A 24,275-nucleotide genomic window follows, 5' to 3' on the forward strand; every position below is an offset into this window, starting at 1 on the left:
TGCAATATCTTGTTAATGATGTAGGTCTACTAGCACAATCTGGTTAATGATGCTGGTCTACCAGCAATATATGGTTAATGATGTTGGTCTACCAGCGATATCTGGTTAATGATACTTGTCTACCAGCAATATCTGGTTAATGATGCTGGTCTACCAGCAAGATGTGGTTAATGATGTTGGTCTACTAGCACAATCTGGTTAATGATGTTGGTCTACCAGCAATATCTGGTTAATGATGTTGGTCTACCAGCAAGATGTGGTTAATGATACTGGTCTACCAGCAAGATGTGGTTAACGATGCTGGTCTACCTGCAATATCTTGTTAATGATGTTGGTCTACTAGCACAATCTGGTTAATGATGCTGGTCTACCAGCAATATCTGGTTAATGATGTTGGTCTACCAGTAATATCTGGTTAATGATGCTGGTCTACCAGCAAGATCTGGTTAATGGTGCTGGTCTATTAATACATTAACATGAATCTATATTACATTCCAGCGATTTGTATTATTGCTTTAAAGCTGCACTTATCAGTATTTCATATTAACAGTGGATCAAATATCTATGTGATAGATGAAAAGACTTGGTCGCAGTGATGAATCCATATTATCCCCAACTTCGCACTTCCCCTTAGTGCTTGCTGCTGAAGTTTTTAGCTTATTGTAGCTCATTGTTTTTCCTCTCCAGCCCAATAACTCTGTTCTCATCCACGTCATTCCAGCAGCTGGACACAGCGACTAGCTGGTGAACATGGTGGAGCATTTAGCAGCTAGGGAGCCAGATATGTTCCTCAGGAGTTGGTGGAGACCTAAACAAAGCTAAAAGCTAAATATTGGACTTACATTAATCATGTGGACATAAACACGACTCCAAACGAATGCTAATGTTGCTCCATGTCTGCTGGATGTGTAAATAGGCAACAGTTTGTTAACTTGTTAGCAATATTAACTTTACAAGGTGATATTTTAATTGTTTTTAGCTTGTTCTGCTGCCCCCAATTGGCCAAAAAAGAAATAAACTAATACCGCTTTAAAGGTTTGATATTCAGAGCACGAATATAGGAGTAAACAACAAAGATACCGTATAGTAATGTCTACTTGAGCAGAGAATGAAGCACGGAGAAGCTCTGATTACAACACACACAGAGGGAGAGTTGTAATCAGAGCTTCTCTGTGCTTTGTTGACTTAGCCGGGCCTGCCGTGGATGCCTTTTAGTGCATGTGAGCGTGCGCCACTGGCTACTTCATGGCCGCCGCTCTGCACTGCGTTCATACGGCGGTTACAGCCGATAATACTGTCCTGACCAACAGAGCTGTCGTGTAAGTGTAGCGCCCATCCTCCGGTTCACCCCAGGTTAACACTTACAGCTCTGTTGGCACTATTACCGTTGTTTGTCATGTTGAGAGCTGTGTGGAGGCAATAGAAATACTCTGAGTATTGTATTGAGCACATTTAAACAAAGTATGAGACATGCATACATGTGTTGACAATAGAATTACAACAACTATAACATGGGTAGTTTGTGAAGTTTAATGTTAAACTGCATGACTAGTTTTTTTTTGTTTTTTCCACACATCAGATACATTGTTAATATTTACAAACATAACTCATAAAAAAAAAACAGGTTAAATTGTTTCACACCTTTTCAATATTTCAGCAACAAAAAGAGTTCATGACCCTAATAATTATTCAGGTATCCTTCCACAAATATATAATAAATGTCAAAAGAAATGTGCTGTGGGTCTATATATATGTATATGTTTAAAAAAATAAAAACTAAATGTTACAGTCTTACAAAACACAAAACAACAAGGGTGAAAACAAACATGGCGATTATCTTCAGGACATTCAAAATAATGAAATGTGACTGAAAACAGGGATTCAACAGTGAAAATGAATACATGTGAATGCCCGTTTTCAGCATACTTTGCAGCAAGTAGTAGCACTTACACATAGTAATAATAATGATAATAATAATATAAAGGAAGGATCTCGTCAATAGTAAATGTGTCACAAAAAGACAAAGTAGTGTTTCAGTGTTTTTTTTTCACACAGCAGGTACAGCAATATCAAACTCCTTCAGTGGTTCGAACCAGAGACCACTGCTTAAACTAAATGCTAGCACACATATCGAGCCATTGCAAGACAACAAGGTGAGCACAGGAGAAAGTCTCACAAGTTTTACTCTATCCAATTAACCACCATTAAGAGTAAACACTAAATTACCTTCAACACCTCAAGGATTTTTTTTTTTCACATTGAGCACAAACACAAGAATTTTCTTTCTTTATTTTTTTTTCCAAACATACATCTGACATGGCAAAAAATGTGAACTTTCAGTTTATGCAAATTTGCTGTGTCTAGAGGGCTTGTGTGTAGGAGGCAGTATCCTAAAATTGGCTCGTCAAGCACATTAGCTTATATATGGTTAGAAATGAACAGTCACAGTGTAAAATGGACTCTGAAAATAAGAGGAGTGCTATCGTATATATAACTAAGCGTTCTATAAAAAAATACAGTAGCAAGCTTTTCTCTTCAGTGTTTCTTTGACTGATTTGAAACTCTTTAGAGTATATTAGTACAAATCATATTCAAAAAGATATTAAATATGTTAAATGTGTGGGCTGTCCTTGAAAAAGTTTTCCCTTTAAGTATGAGTAGCACTATTTTAACTGTTTTTTTTTTTTTCCCAGGACAACCCAAGTATGTGATTGTCTTCACCTATTGCACCTGCATAAAGAACAACTCCTGTTGGTTGATAAGTCCGCACGAACACAAAGGACCGACAATGCAACAGACCTCAAACCAACCTCCGTGAGGAACTCCAGTTGTCACATACAGATATGGAAAATACAGCATATGGCGAAGCGATGATGTAAACTGGGAAAAGTGTAGCACATTGCCAATCAACTCTGTTTATCTCCCATCAAACAAGGTTGTTTTAATGTAAACGCTGGCATGAACGCAAATGGACAAAACGGAATGAATCTATATGTCTTTGGCAACTACTGTTAGATAATAATAATAATAATAATAATAATAATAATAATAATCTGGATAGATAATAATACATGGTGAAATAGAAGAAAGTAGATACTGTTGGATCTCAAGCCCTTTGTTTTTTCGCTAATGACGATAACATTCGTTTCTAATAATCCGAAATATGCGGTCAAACTCCATAACAGCAAAGCTATTATGAAAAGTAATGAAGGGTTCTGTTTAGAGGCTGCTAATTCACATCGTCACGTTACAACCTTGTCACTAACTGCCATTAAAGGGGTAGTCCATGTCATTATAGATTGATAATTGGCTTTACAAATCAAATGGCTTTTTTTTTTTCACCAGAACACACCCGATCACACATACAGTACAGTATATGACTTTCAAAGAAGCAAGCATATGATTGACAGACAAACAGAAAACAAACCAAAGAAGCACGTTGCTATAAAAAGGTCACTACCACTGTGGGAAATGTAAAAAAAAAGAAGAAACAAAATAACATTTCGAGTGATACAATGGCATATTCTGTACACGGTTTAGACGGTTGGCAAAAAAAACGCAAATTATCCAAAGGTGAGGAAGCAATCAAAAACAAACAGGATGAGTGGACACTGGAGAGGGGGGAAGGGTGGTGGGAGAGGGTGGTTGGTGTCGGCTATGCTAACATCACAAGGTGAGTGGGGGTCCTACAGACAGCCTCAGTGGAGCAAGCAGTGCACAATACACAGGGGATTCAGGGGCACAAATTATCTTCATCATGGCGGGGGGGGGGGGGGGGGGGGGGGGGGGGGGGGGGGAGCCCACACGTGTTTTAAGCTTTACAGAACAAACGGAAGCAAGGTGGGAATGGATGCACATCCGTTCAGCAGAGCTTTGTTTTCCATGAAGCGTTATGTGGCACTAACATGTTGCCTCTTGCGGAGCTAAGAGTTATGTAGCGTGTCACACGGATTGCTCCTTGGGGAACGTGAACGGAGCTCGAGGGCCGGGGGCGGTGAAGCTGGTGTTGGAGTACGTGGGCTCGTTGGGAGGTTGCTGCGCGTAGGGGTGCTGAGGCAAGAAAGTAACAGGAGGGTAGGCTGGAGCGGGCTGAGACTCAGGGAAGTGTTCCATGTTGCAGACGCGCTGGTAGCTCATGTATTCAGCCGGGTTCAACAGCTCTTCTGGTTGACTCCCAGAGTCCTTTGAGGAGAAGGGGAAAAGAGGAAGACAGAAGACAATATTGCAGGGTCACAGGGTTTCCTTTATCTGAGGAAGGTTGACTGAACCCGAAATGAGCGTCATCACATCAGTACATCACAGTGCACAGCAGAAAAGTGAAGGGCGAATTCACAAAAGGATTGCGTGGCTTTAGCGGCTGCTAAACCTGTGCAAAGACAAAAAGAAACCTTGTTATTCTCAAAGCACCCGCAGAGGGTGAAATACACCCCTAACCACACCGCCAACCCAATAGTGTCTCGTTGCTCCTGTGCTATTATGCACATATTTAAATTGCACATTTGGCGCCAAATTGGGCCCTTTCTAATGCAAATGAACCTCATTAGAAAAACAGTCCAATTCACAAAGATCCGTGCTAATAGCCACACGCAGTTACAGTGAAATTATTAGCGTCTTCAGAGAGTTGGTGGTAACTTCTCCGTCAAACTCATTTAATTTGGGATGCAGTGACAGGATACAATGAGAGTTGTGTCATGAAAAATAAATGAATAAAGCTCCCCTACATGTATTTTTTGAAATTACATGAGAAAAAATATAAGAGATTTCAATAAAAAATGATTTAAAGTTACGTTGCCGTGCCTCGTGCGTAAATGCACGCAGTGTCTCTCGGGGAGAAGCTCTTATCATTTCTGCTACCGTGGGATCACTGAGGGTATTTAATAAACTGAAAAAATAAAATTCTCAAATGTCTCAAAAAACGCTTAAAATAAGAGGATGTGATTAATATTTTCCTCATTAATGATGAAATATCTCATCCATCCGCATATGTGTGCTCTGCGGCGCAAAGGCATATATGGGCAGAGTGAAAAAAGAGAAGTTAAATGAGCCCGAGCCCGGCCCGAATCGACTGTATATACATTTAAAAAATAAAATGAAAAGATAAAAGCAAAAATGTATTTAAAAATGAATAAAGGGAAAATTAAACAGAAGAGTAACTAAATAAGAACAAATAAATAAAAAAAATAAAGAAGCAAATTAAAACAGAAATATCAACTTATGTCACATTTTATCACTTAATTAATGACTACATTTATTTGTAATATTATTTTTGTTACATTTAATGGCATATTTATAGATATTTATCGAATCATTAATTTATTTATTTTTGATTTTGATTAACCTGAGATCCGCGTGTCGGTTCTTCGAGCTCAGGCTGACTCACCCCTCAAGCGCATTCACTGTATACTAATTCATGGTGCTATCAGCGGCCGCAAACCATTTTTTGTGAATTCACCCCTGAGAATTTTAACCACAGTGAGGTTAACTAAGTGGTTTACTAAACAGACACAATTTGGCAATGCCACACAGCTGTATTTTCCTACTGATTTAAAGTATAAAAACGACTTATTTATGCATATGTTCCTCTACACTGTACAACCATGATGCCAAAAGGGTTGGATTAACTAATATCTACTGTATTCATGCTTTTTTACACTGTAATGAATTATTTAGATACTGCTGTGTTGTCTGTCATCATGCTAACATCTGTATTAACTTGTCAGATTGTAAAAAAAACAGTGGGATTTATATAACACATTTTTTACTTTTATGTTCACAGTAAAGGGAAATTGTAGGAGCAGTCCATTTATTACAGGACCAGATGTGATATTAAATATGCCATATGTGCATAACTGGCCACTTTTCACTGAGGGCCCTATTTTCATGAAGCAGAAAGGTGCAGACTCAGATGGTGGTGCAAACTGGTTTAGACCAGCTGGTTTTAGGTATGATGTGGCTCTGCAGTGGTGAGAGGGGTTGGAAACAGATACAGGAAATAGTGGAGGTGTTTGGTTTGGGGCTTGTGTCAGTTATCATGTATCAAATCAGCCCTCTCGTCTGGATTTGAATCTGGATGTTACAACTGATGTTGTCAACCAATGAATATACACAAAAACATGTTTTTTATCAGATGCCTGTATTTGTTTAACAGAACTGATTTAAATGATTGCACTCAGTTTGGTTACACTTACATGCCTACAATGAGGCCAGCTGTCAACACACTGGAGTAAAACGGTGTCTATTTAGAGGGGCACTCCATCAGTTCAGTATTTACTTTGGTGGACTCACAGGAGACGGATTTAAAAAAAGAATGATCAAAATTGATGCAGCAGAGGCCCCCCGACTTTTAGTCCTTCATATGGATCAAACTCCAAAAACACTGGATCCTACAGTTCCCATAATGCAACTCAATAGCATCTTTTATTTGACACTCCCTGACTAGCAAATGCCCACATCTTTTAAACCTCACGCCCCAACTTTGTAACACAGGCTTTCTGATAATTGTAGGTCTCAAGCCCAAATCCAATTTATTATTAATAGTAATAGTAATAATAATAACAATAATATCATTGGGGCATTTTCTCATACTATTCATACTATTGAGAGGCAAAGTCCCTCCCCTTCCAGTGGACCACCATGGGACTTTATTTCGGAAAAAAATATGTACATAGCTGATCCCGTTTGAATTGTGCCATGAATCACACATATGATGACAATTTAAAAGACAATTTAAAAGACAATTTTACCAGACAAGAAAGTCGCAGTTTGTCGTAAAAACTGTTGAAGTATAAGACTGTGAAAATACATAATAAGAAAGACTACACACCCAAAGGTCACGTAAATGACGTCTCTCTATCTCTGAAGCTACGATGCCTGTGTGTTTTGTACTGGGATGTACTCACACCAGCAACGGGTCTCGGTCGTTCTTTCACTTTCTGGCTGATAAATAGACCAGGAGTCGCTAGATGAAACACGTCAGGTTAAGATAACGTTACCTTTGTGCGTGGAACATAATGCCAGGTACACACTATACGAGAATCAAGCCGATTTTGGACCCGATTCCCCCCTTTCAACGACTGTCAGCAATGCCCAATTTTTTGATGATTCTAAAGATGATCTTCCCAGATATTCCTGTGGTGTACGTTAAGGTACGTTAAGAGTGTTTCTTACATCCCCGATCGGCTCGGAATCCATCCTGGCTGTACTGATTTCAAATCGTAAATATTAAATGTCCAGTATTTACAATCGGATATCCTGTTTTGTGCGGGGAACCCCGAGGACAGCCGATGACGCAGTCACGTGGGAAAGAACGATAGCCAATTGGGAACCGAGCTGACTGAAGAACCACAACCACCGCCGTTATGGCGGCCGCGGCTAATGCATGAGCTAATGCAAAATGCGAAGCATAAAGTAGTAGTAAGATGGACTCAGAAATAGAAACATGTCTCCATGACTTCATCCATCCATCCCCTTCTTGAATTTTCAGTACAAAATAGAGCAAAAACTAACATCGTTAATTCTTCCTGGCCGTCGTTAGTCTGGACTCTTGTTGTTCATGAATGGAATCTGTTAGTGTGAGGTGTGCTGTGTTGGCCAAACCATTGCTCTCCACACACTATAGGAACAAAACTGTTGAATTTATCATAACATGTTGTTATGTGTTGGGTCTACCACATTTTCAAAATCTGTTAAGATCTGAAAAATCTTTTACTTTGGGCCAGTCTTTAGGTAGCCAGCTAGCTAGTGTTGGTGACGTATATTGTGCGAGACAAGAGATGTAGTTCATTGAGCGGTGTCACACAAAGCTAAATGATGAATGACAAATCGACAACAAACTGTTTCTCGACTTGCAAAATTATCTTTTAAATTGACAAACATCTTATGGGTTTCATGCAACAATTCAAACAGGATAAAAAAAAAATATTTGTCTCTTGCTGTTGACTACCGAACATATTTGATCCCAAATAACGTCCCATGGGGTCCACCGGAGAGGGAGGGATTTTGCCTCTCTGTAGAAAGCTCACTCCAGAGCCACAGAAGACATTATACAGCTGCTTTTGTTGGCTGAGTAGAACTCCTCCTGACAAGTAAAATAGCTGCTGTGCCCTTTTAGGCTGTTTACATGATTTCATAAAGTTGTGCCTCCCTGTAATTATCATTACTTGATTGAATATCAAATATCCAGACGGAGTTGTGAGAAGCTCTCTAAACAGCCGGCTTTGTCAAAATGCACTTGTTTTCTTTCCCGCCTCTATCAAATTCAACCAAAACAACTGCAGCCATTATTCTGCCGTTACATCATGTTGTTTGAAGCCTCCGTTGTCTGACTGTTTCTGTATTAGAATTCAAAACACACTGCTTCTAGTGCTACTTGGAAGTTTATAATGGCTTGAAGATCTTTAATGGAACTGTGTACACTGTGTCCTCGGGATGTCAGCCATCGTGCTGATGCCCTTGTATAAACTTGGAATCTGGTTACCCAGCTGTGACTTGGAGTTCTGAGTTAGAGTCAACAAGTCTGTAGAAAAGTGCAGAGGTTCATGTATTTATTTTTTGCATCATTCGGTGCTACTGTAGCTGTGCAAGTTTTTTTAATCAAGGCACTGGCACTGGATGAGGAATGCAAAACTGTGTTTGGCTTTGTGAGTGCACATCACCCCTCAAATTGCTGCATAGATTTAATCCACTGAAAGAAAAGGCAATCATACATCCCACTTGTGGGTGACATGTACTGGTTAGATTTTGACTTAATGAATACTTACTGACACTAATGCCTTTACTGAATTAAAATGATGTGCCAACTAGTGTTTGGGGTTGGTGGAGTTTTCCAAACACCACAATTGTATTTTGCCATTAAATTTGTATTGACAACGCTATCCAGAATGCTCCCTGCTCATTCCAGCAGAAGTTCTATTATAGCAACAACCCCAGCAGGCCATGAAATCACCACAGAGAGCAGGACAGAAACTAAATTAGCTTTGCGGGAGTGTAAGGTCACTGATCTTGATCTGCACCAACATGAATATAGTGCCTCCAGCCCTAAACTGTTTTATGTGTTGATTTCAATTGTTGGCTTTTTGGAAAAAATGTAATTGATTTTTTGAAACATTACAATCTAAGAAGAACACACAATAGTTGCAGGGTGTACTGAAGAATGTTTGGGGCCAAATTTGACCAGAGGACTGTACTACAAATCGAGATCAACACACCCAGGGTATCTTCTCGTTATCTGGCTTAACTAACCCTAACAACCGCCATCCTGCTAAGTGGTCCTATTACGGTGATTATCAACTCGGTAAATAAACCCGGGGTTTCTCAATCTGGCTATGAGTGTGTTCACATAAAAGGGGCGGTGTTTGCAGCATACGACCGATAACAAACATGGACAAGTCCACTGTCAGCAGAGCCAAGAGCAGACTATAATATTAGACAAATATGAAGACGCTAAACATAAACTAGACTAAAAGTAACAGTTCGAGCTGTCAAATGCAGTAAAGGACAGCTGGAGAAAGAAAAAAAATTGCAGATACTTGAATGCGCAAATTAACAGACTTATTAATTTAACGGAACACTAAAAGGTCAGATATAGTCGTCTAGATGGGGCAGTGATATATAAAAAGCTTTCAAAATAGATTTGATGAATGACTTACACTTCACTATGCACTTTGATAGGTAAGTATGTGGCGTGTATGACTATTCAGCCTTCTTTCAGCCGCGTACCCAACTGTGTGAAACGGACTTGGGAGAAGGTAAACAAATAAATATAAAAATATAATTCAAAGCAGTAAGCACCCGCAGCATACAGCCAGCTGTCCTTCCTGCATTTGCCAGTTTAAACTGTGTTGCTTTTAACCTGGATTGTGTCTTTATCTTCTTTGTATTTGTGTAATATTATCATACGATCTGCACACCGAGATCTGATTGGTCATTGGTCTGATTGGCTCTGGAGCAAGTTAGTTGTTCAGCATAATTTACCATGGAGATCTACCCCGGTAAGGAGTGAACCACCGTCGTAGGACTGAGAACCCAGGGTTAACCCTGAAGTTACCTCGCTAAAACCAAATCCTGCTTCACGGTACAGGCCACAGAATTATATCCCTCCTCTCCCCCAAATTAAAATAACTGCAAGAAAATAAATTAGCCTTCTGCATCCAGTTTTTTTCTCAGCAGTTTCCTTCACATGGAAAGTGCAAATTAGTGAAAAAGGACAATATAGGACAACAACAATACCAACATAATAAGAATAAGAATAAACAATTTTTTTTTTTTGTTTTTTTTTTGTTTATCCCCGGATGGCCAAAATGCCCAAAGCCACTCTAAACTCAGCATTTCATTTTAAAGCTAAGGTTGGTAATGTTGAGAAACTAGCGAGAGTAAGCTGGATTTTAAAAATTAGCCAACCGAAAAAGCCAGCCCAGTGTTGCCAACTCTTTCCTAATGAAACGAGCGAGCAGTACTAGCTACAAAAGTCGATAAGTCTAGTTGGAAAGTTGGCAGCACTGTCGGTCCGTCCCTTCAGGCCTCCCTTCCAAGCCACTCCCCCAAAAATTATCATTATGAGCGTAAACAACGAACACATTTTTTCCCTTTTTTTGTCAGAGCATTTGATTTATTGCTCGCTGTTGGAATGTAAAGAATTTCAACAAATAAATATAACACAATTATTTTTGAAGAACACTACCAACCCTAGCTTTAAGGAATTATTTGAATGTGTCTAGATGTTTTTTAAAGGAACATGATTATGATTAATACATGATTATGAAATGACAAGACATGCAAAAAAATAAAAAAAAATGGATGAGAGTGAAAATGGAACTTACGAATATTCCTCAAGCATCTCTACATCTACGAAAACGATGATCCCAGCTCTGAAAATGTTTCGGCGGGGGTAACAAAACCACAAACAAGACTTAAATCTGCCTACAAATCGTTGCATGTCTTAAACAAAATATCAAAATGTGAACGTTTACATCACACAATAAAGCTGTCATAGTACACATGTATATTCAGTGGGTAAAATGTGGGATATAAAACAAAGGATTTTTAATAAACAGGCCATTAACAAACCAAATTTGATCTCATAAAAGCCCAACATGTGTGTTGTAACTTGTAAATGAAGCTCAAATTATTTTGTCTCAACTGAAATTCTGTCTTCTTTTAAAGTGAATTGCCCTTGTTTGTATTAACAGAGATATTATCAACATGCACTTTGAGCGATACAAAGATTGAAACAGTCCCCAAAAGAAAAGGCTCTAAATTGAAATGACAGGGTGAAAGGATGCATGGTGAGATAAGCACAGTGGATCTCAGGGAGACAAAAGGGTGAGTGGATGGTAATCGTGTGTGAAGGTGAATTGGGTGTGTTTTCACAGCAGAAGACATGCAAGTAAACCTCTCCTGACACACATGCATGCTGGAGACAGAAGCGTCTGCGAAGCTCATTCGCTTCAGGTCTGTATCAAGGACCGCTCAAGCAGCTGAAGAAAACTTTCTACTTTGTCAGGTTATTAATTTCTTTGCTTGCTGAGAAGACCTTGGTGATTTCAAGTGAAATTAAAACCAACAGTCTGACGAGCAGTTTTTTTTTCCAGCTTATAGGTTTGTCTCAAGACATTTGGGTATTCAGACCTGAAACTTAAGCAAACTGCTTTGAATAAAAGTTAGACGACCATGTTAGGGATATAATGTCACTTTGAAGGAAAATACAGTCAATCCTACCTGTGAGAAATACTTCATTCTCAGATCAGTGAAAACCATTTCTCAAGTTTGGTCCTTTGATTAGGAAGCAATAGTTTGGCATTTTGATTTGTTTTCTTGCCAAGAGTATCTGTCTGTCATATAGAGTGCTGCAGGGATGATGTATTTTTGTAGGCCAACCAGGAAGTTAGCATCGCCCTGGTTCCCTTGACAAGAAGCCAATGGGATTTTTCCATTTGGTTTTAGATTATTTCAGAAAATAAGCTCTGCGGCAAAAGTTGATGATACCTACACGTTTTGTTCTGTAAGATAATCTTCACAAATAAACACCAATTCTATGATTTTTGAAGCGTTAGGTTATACACCACGGTCACATCAGCGAGTATACACAATGAGGCTGTAATGGCGAGTCGGCGTGATGACGTTTAGTAGTCTCATTTAGCCGCTTGTTAGCAACCACCTTTTTTTAAGACACATAAAGGCTTCGAAATTCACGAGTGAGATATTTACCGACATATTTTATATCCTAGAACAAGCTGCAAGCTGTGCGGGTGGGCCACATCACGACCACATCACCTGCACTCACCTCCAACACCGGAGCACCGCAGGGATGTGTGTTGAGCCCATATCTGTATACACTTTACACCAACGATTGCACCAGTCCCATCACCCAACACCACCTACCTCAAATACTCAGACGACACAGCCAATCTTGCCCTACTCACAGACAATAACTCTGCCCTGGACTATCACAACACAGTTGCTCACTTCACTCAGTGGTGTGGGGACAACCATCATCACCTCAACGTCAGTAAACAAAGGAAATACTAATCGATCCCACCTCACCTCAGTACCCAGTTATCTTCAACGCCCAAACAGTTGAACCAATAAATTAAAAAAAGGAGCCATCAAAGATTATCAGTCATCCGCAAACTTAAAGGATTTTATGTTGCCCCCCATCTCCTCCTACTGCTGTACCAGAGCATTATCCAGCCCATCTTACTCTACTGTACCACCTGCTTTTTTAACACGTTATCCATCACTAATCGGTCAAAACTCACACGCATAACCAACAGTGCTGCCATGATCATTGGTCTCCCCACACCCAACCTCACAGAACTCAACAACAAAGCCATTGCATGCATTGCAATTTCTATAGCACAGGACATCACAAACCCACTCAATCACCACCTCACCATAATGCCCCGCTCCGGGCACCGGTACAGAATATTGACGTGCAACAGGGCTCGCTTTGGTAAGAGCTTGATACCGGCAGTCATAGCCGCCTTAAACAACAGGCGTCGCTGAACGGGCCTGAGTGTGTACTGCTGTCCGTCATTTTCTGTTTTCTGTTGTTGTCACTGTTGTATTGCTGTTGCTGTTACTGTGTCACTGTGTGCTGTTGTATGTATTGGTGTCTGACAAGTACAGTGCTGTGAAAAATAATTCCCCCTTGTGGGACAATAAAGTCTAAAGTGTAAAGTGTAAGTGTAAGAACAACATCCCTTAAAGGGCCTGTTTGTAACTTCTTACACGTATTAATCATTGCGGGTCGGTGTCCCATGCGCACTCGCGTGTGGCTACGCTGTTCAGACTCAGACTCCAACAAAAACTACATGGAGGCACCAAAACCGCAAAGTTCTATCTAGTGAAGCCCGTCTGTCAAACAGTGTTGGCGGTCGGAGGACGCGGGGGAGACCGTAGCTTTGGTCTCCAGGACCGGAGTCTCTGCTGTACTCTGCTCCTCTGCTCCTCTGCCTGCTTGCCTTCACTCACAGCTCGCTCCACCTCACGTGCTTGCGCGTACACTCCACACTGCAGAAGAGTTATTAGCTCTGAGAATATCTAGTGAATGTACAGTGGACGTTTGTGCAGAAATAACTGCTGCAGCTCCTCCAGACCAACAGAGGTTTCCTGTGTCTTGTGAAGTGACGGGGCTCCACAGAGAGAAACGTTATCGTCTCCGACCAAAACTCCGGTGTCTCCCCTGTTCCCTCCGGCCGCGGTCGGGAGGCTGAAGCAGGAAAAGCCAACACTAGGATCAGCATTGATTCATGGAGAGACTTTCGTCTGGTCAGCTAACATTACTGCCAAGCAGCTGAAATATAGAGTGATATTGTGCTTTTAGCTGACGTGTGTCGCCTCACTGTGTTGAGCGATGCTCGTTCATGTCTATGTAGAGCGAGCACAAGTGCGAGCAACAGGATGCTGACTTTCGTTGACTTGACGGCCACAGGTGTCGCTGGTAACAAGACATTTCTGATTCTTACAAACAGTCTCTTTAAGCTTGTGTTAACCACAGACCTTATTTCAGGCATCTAACTAAAAACCCATTGACTTCCAGACGAGGGAACCGGAAGTGCTAAAATGCCATCTCATTTCCGAGTTTTAGGACTCATTCCTGTAGCATATTCTATATGTGGCACGAGCCAGCAGCCGGTTAGCTTAGCTTAGCACAAAGACTAGAAACAGAGTGAAACAGCCAGCCTGGCTCTTAACAGTGAAACAATCTGCCTATACCAGGACCTTCAAATCTCAATTGGTACAAAAACTGAAATGTACAAATGCCATGTTGTGGTTTTACCTGTATTATGTTCCTGGCTATTTTTTTAAATGATCTTTAAATGTGCTAATGGGCAGATTTTTGTTATTTCAACAGAAGTCTTATGCTAAGCTAAGCTAACTGGCTTTTGCTTTTCTTATCTAACTCTTGACAAGAAAGCAAATTAGCTTATTTCCCAAAATATCAGACTATTCTTTTAAAAAAAAGGGTATTGTGAACTAAGGTTATACAAGGCTTTTTTTTGTCTCTCCAGAGTGGATGACATTTTGGAGAAACATGATTTTCACTGCACAGAAATTATTATATTTTGTAGTTAGCAAATGATATATAAAATAGACCGATAGATCCAACAAACAAACTGACTTCCCACGGAAAGTTTTGTTATTTGTTCACTTCACATGATAACTAATTCATTATGTTTCACAAAATCTGATGTAATGCCTCTTTTATATTATTAAATAAAGACATAGAGCACCTGCTATATATATATGTATCAAACCTGTGTTGATACAATGTGGGGCACGGGGGGTGTTTAGGATTATCAGGTGGGTTCCTTCCATCAGAGAAGTACAGTGGATAAGGTCAAATACATTTCCAGGAGGCACCACGGCGCAGTCTGAGCTGCAGAAAATCACATATATTCTATAACTGCTGCAAGCCAAAATACCTGCTACACTGACAGCACACCCACACTCAGGTTTACATTTATGTGAGAGCTGCTAACCAAGTAGTTTCCACAATAAACAAAAGTCAAAAACAACAGCCTGCTGTCAGATTAAAAAACATTTCTGCATTGCTTTTAGCCAACTGCATTGCGTTTATTCTGCCACCGAGGGCATCGACGTTAAAGCCTAAACATCTGGGGATTTACATTTCTCCAACCACATCCTCGGCCTTAAATTTCTGTCTGTAACTTTTAGAAAAAGTTCAGCCTGTTTGTTATTTGCATTCTGTGGCTTTTTACACAAAATCTGCTTTTATTAAAGCATTTCATTCAAACTGGATGCCTCCTATATGCTTGTGTGCCAATTGGCAACTGCTGGAGTTTGAACTATAACTTTCGTTAATCAATACTTTTTTTATGACTGTAGACTATGTCACCTTAGGGGTGATTTACAACATAAGTCAAGCTGAATGTGTCTTTTTTTCTGTTTCTACATTCAATATCACACTCTGGGCAGCCGACCAAGGATTTCGATGATTTAGAATAATGGCTGACGTTTGAAGACTTCTGCGCAACAGAAAGTGGAAAAAGCCCTGAAGAGTAACGCGTGATCGAGCCCTCTGTTCAGAGAAACCTTTAAGCAGCATCTCACCAGACACATTGACTCGGTTCACACACTGAAACTGAATTCAAACTCAAGTGACAACAGAAGTTGAATGAAAACATTGACTGTTGACTCTGCAGCTCTTGCTCTAATTGTTTCTGTTGTTTAACACTAGATGGAAACAGATGCAACATCTGCTGAGATGTTCGGTAACATCTGGAGCAAACAACCTTTCCCTTTACAGGATGTTATGGACTGTGATTGTGTCCTGGTGTCACCACTTCTTTCCAAATTGTCATTTTAAGTTCACTTTTTAGGCCCATCTTGTACTTTATTAGATGGACAGTATCAGCTGGGGCCCCTTTACGTTTGATAATTAGGGCTGTCAAAATTAACGTGATAATAACATTAACACAACTTTGATTTTTAGGTTGCAGCGGGCTCAGTTTTTAAGCTAGTGTGAAGATACTGGCATCATATGAAACTAAAACCTAATAATCCATTGGTACCAACCATGTCATTAAGGAATTACGGTAGAAGTATGGCTGTCAAAGAAATCTTTCGGAGGTTTTAAAGCTACTGCTATCACATGAAACTACAAAACTTATGAAATCCATTGGTACCAACCATGTTGTACTAGCTCGTCGCGAAGGAGGTTAAATAACGTTCCAAAGTTACACTGAATTTTGGCGAGGAAAAACTGGCCCGGCCATTTTCAAAGGGGTCCCTTGACCTCTGACCTCCAGATATGTGAATGTAAATGGGTTCTATGGGTACCCACGAGTCTCCCCTTTACAGACATGCCCACTTTATGATAATCACATGCAGTTTGGGGCAAGTCATAGTCAAGTCAGCACACTGACACACTGACAGCTGTTGTTGCCTGTTGGGCTGCAGTTTGCCATGTTATGATTTGAGCATATTGTTTTATGCTAAATGCAGTACCTGTGAGGGTTTCTGGATCAATATTTGTCATTGCTTTGTATTGTTAATTGATTTCCAGTAATAAATATATTCATACATTTGCATAAAGCAGCATATTTGTCCACTCCCATGTTGATAAGAGTATTAAATACTTGACAGATCTCCCTTTAAGGTACATTTTGAACAGATAAAAAATGTGCGATTCATTTGCGATTAATCGCGATTAAATATTTTAAATGATTGACAGCCCTAATGTCTGTGTGATTAACATTAAGTTCATTATTTAAGTTATAGAAAGGGAGGGGACCTTAAGTGTTTACTTCTGCCTATTTATTTTCAGACATATAATATTCATTTATTTAGTAATTTAAATCTGTCTATCTAAATGAAAAATTCACATGCTTTCTTTCCAAGACTGCTGTACAGTACATGGCGCCATCAATCACCATTGATCTTGAATTATTATATTATTATAATTTAGTTGAACAGTAATTGGACTCATTGACATTGTTGGTTTGATTTATTCCTGTGATGCTTAATGTCAGCTACAAGCCACATCTGCCCAAATATCATCAAAAGATAAGTCAGAAAGTAAACTAATCAATAAAACTGAATTTAAAACAAAACTGAATTTGGTTATAATATGATCTAATTTTCATTCAGTGATGATATGAATTAATTTCCATTAATTTCCATTGGGGAGCAGAGCAAAATGTTATGCAAATGAATGGAAATCTCAGCCTGCCTGCTTTTTGCTGCTTTTCCTCACATGTTCACATCTCTGTCCGCTCAAAAACAACAAAAAGTCTTCAAAACAATAAAAGAAGACCACATCTTGTGTTCTATCCGAGTCTGTTTCTACCAAATAAACGAAAACTGTCAAAAGAAAATGAAAAAGGTGCAAATGTGAAGACAGAAAGGTCTACTCGAAATAGACGGATGACTTCACTTTGATACCATTTTACTACCTTATGTCTTCTTCAGTCACGGCATTTTTATTCTGCCAAATAATCAAACATGCTTCAGCATGTCCATTCAGCTTTCCCAGCTGCTTACACAGCGAGAACAGAGAAGGCAGCAGCTTCAGAACTGTTCTATGAAGATTCAAAAATTATTCAAAACAGAAAATGCAACACAAGGCTACAGGTGCTTCGCTCTGTGTGATCTGGACATGTTTTATCGGTAACGCAACCGTACCTGTGGCTTTTCTACTATGTTGCTAAATTGTAAGTATCCGAGGTGTTAAAAAATGTCCGGTCAAGAAGGCCCAACATCGAATTCCAGCAGCCCATTACAGAGCTGATTCTAGGTCAGTCTCGACACTGTTTCACTTTCTGTCAGGTCAGACTGAAATAAAAGTTTTAGGGATTTATTTCCAACTTTGTAGAAATGTAAAGCAAAAGAGGACAAGGAGAACAATGTCCTCAAATGCATGAATTTAAAACTGCGGGTTAATCTAAATGAAATCTGGCTCACCTTGGAATCATTTATAAGCACCGGTATGTTGAGTAGATAGCATAACCTTGTGGGATGTAGCCTATGGCCCAAATAAGTTTTCATATCTGATAATGTAATAACTCTGTCAAAGCAAATGGATGCTGGAAAAAATACAACCAGGCTGTGATTAACAGCTGGCTGATTTATTTCACTGATTACTTTGAAGTCACTGACCAAAGGTGAACATAAAGTCCCGGTGAAACGGAAGTTGGAGCGTCTCTCGCGCTTCTGTACTGTGTGTGTTTTCCTCAGTAAAATGGAATATTTCAGCGGTGTACAAGTTACAAGATGGATTTAAATTAAAGTCCCATATCGTGTTAATTTTCAGGTTCATACTTGTATTTTGTGTTTCTATTAGAACATGTTAACATGCTGTAATGTTAAAAAAAACAACTTTATTTTCCTCATCCTGTCTGCCTGAATATACCTGTATTTACCTTCTGTCTGAAATGCTCCATTTTAGTGTATTTGAATAGAATTGCAACAGAATTGCAACAGAATTGCGTTACTAGGCAGTTTGAGCCTCCACACACACCTCCCTTGTTGCTAAAAATGCAGATTAATTGATGGACGGATGTCATGATATTACTGGTTTGAAATTGGTTCGTACTAGCTAAGGTAAGCACACGTCATATTTTGTTTGACAGTAAGAAAAGATGATTGGATTTTGATTAGGGCTGTCAAAGTTAATAATAATGTGTAACGCAAATTCATTTTAACGCCACTAATTTCTTTAACGCATTAACGCAACTTGCAAGTTTTAGGTTGTAGCGGACTCAGTTTTACAGCTGGAGTGAAGATACTGGCATAATACGAAACTAAAAAAAACAAAGGAATCCATTGGTACCAACCATGTCATACTAGCTTGTCGCGATTTTAGGTTAAATAACACTCCAAAGTTAAGCCAAATTTTGACGAGGAAAAACTGGCATGGCCATTTTCAAAGGGGTACCTTGACCTTTGACCTCAAGATATGTGAATGTAAATGGGTTCTACGAGTCTCCCCTTTAGAGACATGCCCACTTTATGATAATCACATGCAGTTTGGGGCAAGTCATAGTCAAGTCAGCACACTGACAGCTGTTGTTTATGCTAAATGCAGTACCTGTGAGGGTTTCTGGACAATATGTGTCCTTGTTTTGTGTTGTTAATTGATTTCCAATAATAAATATATACATAATGTTGCATAAAGCAGCATATTTGCCCACTCCCATGTTGATAAAAGTATTAAATACTTGACAAATCTCCCTTTAAGGTACATTTTGAACAGATAATAAATGTGTGATTAATTTCTGATTAATCACGATTAGTTATGGACAATCACGCAATTAATCCCAATTAAATATTTTTTTATCAATTGACAGCCCTAATTTTGATATAAAAATACGAAGAAATAGATTTTTTTTTTTAAACATTTTTTAGGTTTTATAGGTGCGCAATATGATCTGGGATGTGAAGGACTAAAAAAGAAAGCCTTTATTCTTCTCAAAGACTAAAATGAGGATTGTGTCACCCGGGATGTGAACTAGTCGTTCAGTCTTTGGCTTAGTCAGCAAACAACGATTTTATTGAATGGTGTAACCTCGTCACTGGAGCCAGTCAAGTCGAAGCTTAATGCCTTATTACAAACAGGGAATGTCAACAGGCAATTCCCGGGAGGACTTTCATGTTGAAACTGTTGTGCTGCTACAGTATACCCCCAATCATCCAATCACAGAGCTGCTGACTGAACACCTCGTGAAAGCTGACAGGAATTAAATCAATATTCATTCATTTGTCTCAGAGCTGGTTAATCTGATGGTTGAACATGTTCTCAGATCTGATTTCATATATCCCTTGTGTCCTCTCTAGGGATAAAAAACATATATATTTACAGTATACATATATTGAATACATTCTACAAATGTTTTTTTTATGTATTTACACATCCACTGTATTAGATTATGCCTTGCATACTTGTTGAAAGACATCATCATTATTTCACTATTTCATCACTATTCAATCCCAAAAAGGTTTAAAAACTGCCTGTAAACGTAGATAATATCTTTCCATTCTCTAATTCACATTCAACTGTTTCAATGATGTCCTAAAAACATAACGATAGTTTGAAACAAGGTTCTTCTTCTCTCCACTAAAGATAATGTCTACTTTTGCCATTGCTTCAAGAAAAATAAGGATATTCTAATGGAATTTTTTTAAAGACCCAAAACCAGAATAAATTACGTTTTACTATGGATATTTTTTGGGATACTTTGAGGAGCTTCCTCCCACATGCAGCTGATTTAATACCAAAAGATAAGTCCGGGATGTTAAAATATGGATTGTATGAACATGGTTTTGTATTAAATCTATGTATGCAAGAATATTGGAATCTGCTAATTTGCACGGCAGAGTGAAGGTTATATCAGGACCAGGGCAGGTTATCATTGCTCTACGCTCTGTATGTTTTTCTATTTATTATAGTCACAATTCTGAATAGTTCTATTGACTCCTATGGAAGTTCTCTGCGTACCGTTTCCTCATTCCTATAACAAGATAAAGAGTATAGGCCTAAAAGTGACAAGTTTGTATATCGTAATAACATGAAAATAGTTTTATCATGATTTTATCGTGATCCGGTATGCAGAAATCTCTCTGTTCAACTGAAGATACGGGAATTATAAATTAAACCCTTTAAAGGGCCTGTTTGTAACTTCTTACACGTATAAATCATTGCGGGTCAGTGTCCCATGCACGCTCGCGTGTGGCTACGCTGTTCAGACAAGACTCCAACACGAACTACACGGAAGCACCAAAACCGCAAAGTTGTATTTAGTGAAGCCCGTCTGTTAAACAGTGTTGGCGGTCGGAGGACGCGGGGGAGACCGTAGCTTTGGTCTCCAGGACCGGAGTCTCTGCTGTACTCTGCTCCTCTGCCTGCCTGCCTTCACTCACACACCGCGCTCGTTCTCGCTCGCTCAGCTCGCTCCACTCTCACGTGCATGTGCGCACACTCCACACTGCAGAAGAGTTAGTTTAGCTCTGAGAATATCTAGTGAATGTACAGTGGACGTTTGTGCAGAAATAACTGCTGCAGCTCCTCCAGACCAACAGAGGTTTCCCGTGTCTTGTGAAGTGACGGGGCTCCACAGAGAGAAACGTTATCGTCTCCGACCAAAACTCCGGTGTCTCCCCTGTTCCCTCCGGCCGCGGTCGGGAGGCTGAAGCAGGAAAAGCCAACACTAGGATCAGCATTGATTCATGGAGAGACCTTCGTCTGGTCAGCTAACATTACTGCCAAGCAGCTGAAATATAGAGTGATATTGTGCTTTTAGCTGACGTGTGTCGCCTCACTGTTTTGAGCGATGCTCGTTCATGTCTATGTAGAGCGAGCACAAGCGAGCAACAGGACGCTGACTTTCGTTGACTTAACAGCCACAGGTGTCGCTGGTAACAAGACATTTCTGATTCTTACAAACAGTCCCTTTAATCAAAGAAGTTGCATGTGAACAACATAAGTTTTAGGAGACAGGGTTGCCTCCACGTTAAGTTCCGTGCTGTTTCATTAAAACAGTTATTGTATGAGGAGCAGAAATTCAGGACTCTGCTTTCACTCGCTCTCACAGTGGCTGTGTTCATTCACTGTACTGTTGCAGTCTGGAGTGCTCACATGGGAGAAAAAGAAAACGTAATGCTGTTTTCTATTAACATCATGACGATATGTTATTCATTTATCTATTTGCCTAGTTGCAAAATGTGATACTGAACATATCTCCAAAACTGACAACGTATTTCATTTGTTTTCCCTGCAGTTTCCGCTTGTAGCAAATGCATTTTTACAGATTATATTTAGGCACTAGCAGCACAAAGATCATGGTCTGGGTTAAATATCGTAACTTTCAACAGTGACTTGAAGTATGAGACTTGTTTACTTTATTAAAACTTAACCAAAATCATAATCTTTCCTGAACCTTAAAGGGATAGTTTGGGTGTTTTGAAGTGGGCTATATTTAGAATATTTTCCAACGGGGATCTGAACTGAAAGTGAAACATATCTATACTGTTTTTGTCATCAGATTCTGGTGGATGTGAAGAGAGCATATAAGTTCCACTTTCAGTTCAGTTCCCTGTTGGAAAGGGCTGTCTGACGGCAAGATAAAGCGGTGAAAATATTCTACAGTTCCCGTGCCAGTATGCAAACTGGGGGCGTGTCAACCATCATCTACTGTTGGTAATACACTGACTATAGATACGGACCTCATACAACCCCACTTAAAAAAACCCGCACTATCCCTTTAACCATTGTTTTTGTTGTCTAAACCTAACCACATGCGGGACTTTGTATGCCCGCCATCCACCTTGACTGCCTTGTCTTTTTGTTTATTACAATATAAAGTGGGAAAACAAATTAGTTCTATATACATAAACAGAATTTCTAGGGAGACAAGGTTGTTGGGAAAGTTTATTGCTGTCCCTTCCATGCTGAACTCGGAGTGTGCTCGCTGGGAGTGTTTGTTTATGTGCTGAATAAGTGACAGAGAAGCTTGTTGACAACAACAGATGTCATAATTATTTTGCATGCATGTCAAAGAGTTTCTAATTGAACTGACTGTTGTGTATACGTCTATAATGGTAAGTTGGAAAATTGCTAATTTATCATTGTTGTCACGCAATCATCACCAAGCAAATAATTAAAATTAAGCAGGATGCAAACTGTCTCCTGGCAACCGGGCTCTTTTGTCCAGAGAAAACCGGACTCGCTGGTCTATTGTCTCTTTTGTTTCTTTTTAGTGTGAAGCATCACAGAGTTGCTGTGATTAACATGTCTGCTGACGTCACATCTCATGATTTCTGGCTACTTAGCCGGTTAAATTCATTTCCTGTTGCCCTCTGTAGCTGCCAACGAGCGAATAGGCTATAGTATATGTGGCTTTAAATTCTTGCTGCCTGGTGACGTTACACCTGCAAATCACCTCAATAGTGAACTCAAAACTGCAGTTCAAGACACAGGCGCAGGCTGTATTCTAAACCTCATACTATACTAGTAGCATGTATTGATTTTGCCAAAATGCAGCATGTAGTATGCAGGATGCAAACAAAAGAAATATCTACACTATGTTGTACTGATTTGGAAAAAATCTCCAGTATGCATTGGACCAGTCTATCTCGCCTACTGTATCCCACAATGCAAAGCGCTGGAACGGTACAGGCTATGGTCACAACAGCAGCACATTTTTTACATTTTTTTGTAGCTATTTCATCACTAAATTCACTTCTGAACATTTTTGAGGCGAGGAAGCAACTGTGTAGATTTTGGTTTTGAATACAGCCTGGCTGTATTCAAAACCGCCTACTACATACTACTGAGGAACGCAGTATACAGTACATACAGCATACTGCATTCCTCAGTAGTATGTAGTATGTGGCGGTTAAAGCGATTCATTTGCAGTATGCTAGATGAGGATTTAGCCTTTAAACCAGCTCTTGAAGCACTGGACAAAAAAATTAACTCTAACCACTATTATCGAAAAATACAACTTTGATTTTGTTGTTTATGTTCTGTTTGTTTACTTTATAAGATACTGCAGGTTTAAACTATTTATTCTAACAGCTCATAGTAAATGGGAAAAAACAGGATCATCAAAGATGATCCACAAAATTTACGTTACTCAAACTGCTTTTTCAGTTACAGAAACAAAACAGAGGACTGATCTCCCTCCAGATATTAGACAAATGTTAAAAGGGTCATGTTGTCTCAGCAAGAATCTCTCTGCCCCGTCAGAGGCAGCTCTTTACCTCTCCTCTTCCCTCTCCACTCTGCTGCTCTGTGGCCGGCTCTCTCTGAGCGTGACTACCCGGCTGGCTGGCAGAGACTCTGGCAGGCGCTAGCTAGCTGTCACGGCATTTTGTGGAGCTTCTAAACTCCGACAACGACGGAGCAAATGTTCGATCCGCCATCTAACTTCGTAAAACTGCCGATATTAATAATCTACACAGTTGATTTCTCGCCTCAAAAACTTTCAGAAGTGAATTTAGTGATGAAATAGCTACGAAAAATGTAAAAAAAAACAAGCCGTTTTTGGCTGCTGTTTTTGTACCCGTAGCCTGTAGCGGTCCTGCGCTTTGCATTGTGGAATACAGTAGGCGAGGTGGACTGGTTCGATGCATACTGGAGATTTTTTCCAAATGAGTACGACATCTCGGTATTTTTGGCATACTGTAGGTTTTGCTTTTGTTCGCATACTATATACTACATTTTGGCCAAATCAGTACGTACTACTAGTATAGTATTCGGTCTAGAATACAGCCTGTGTTTGCGTTGATTCAGGGGCACACTCAACCCCCTAGTG

At 39.6% G+C, this 24,275-nt stretch overlaps 1 protein-coding gene across 1 annotated transcript in view; it reads right to left on the minus strand.

The window, feature by feature from the left end:
- Positions 1-1,512: 1,512 nt before the first annotated feature.
- nectin1b (nectin cell adhesion molecule 1b) overlaps positions 1,513-24,275 on the minus strand; it is a 241,540-nt gene continuing 218,777 nt past the window's right edge. Inside the window, exon 9 of the mRNA XM_037776019.1 lies at positions 1,513-4,182. Coding sequence (XP_037631947.1) covers positions 3,943-4,182 — 240 coding nt within the window. The 3' untranslated portion in view covers positions 1,513-3,942. The remainder of the gene's footprint in view (positions 4,183-24,275) is intronic.

Source organism: Sebastes umbrosus, chromosome 7 (assembly GCF_015220745.1).
Source record: "Sebastes umbrosus isolate fSebUmb1 chromosome 7, fSebUmb1.pri, whole genome shotgun sequence".
Lineage (NCBI taxonomy): Eukaryota > Metazoa > Chordata > Actinopteri > Perciformes > Sebastidae > Sebastes > Sebastes umbrosus.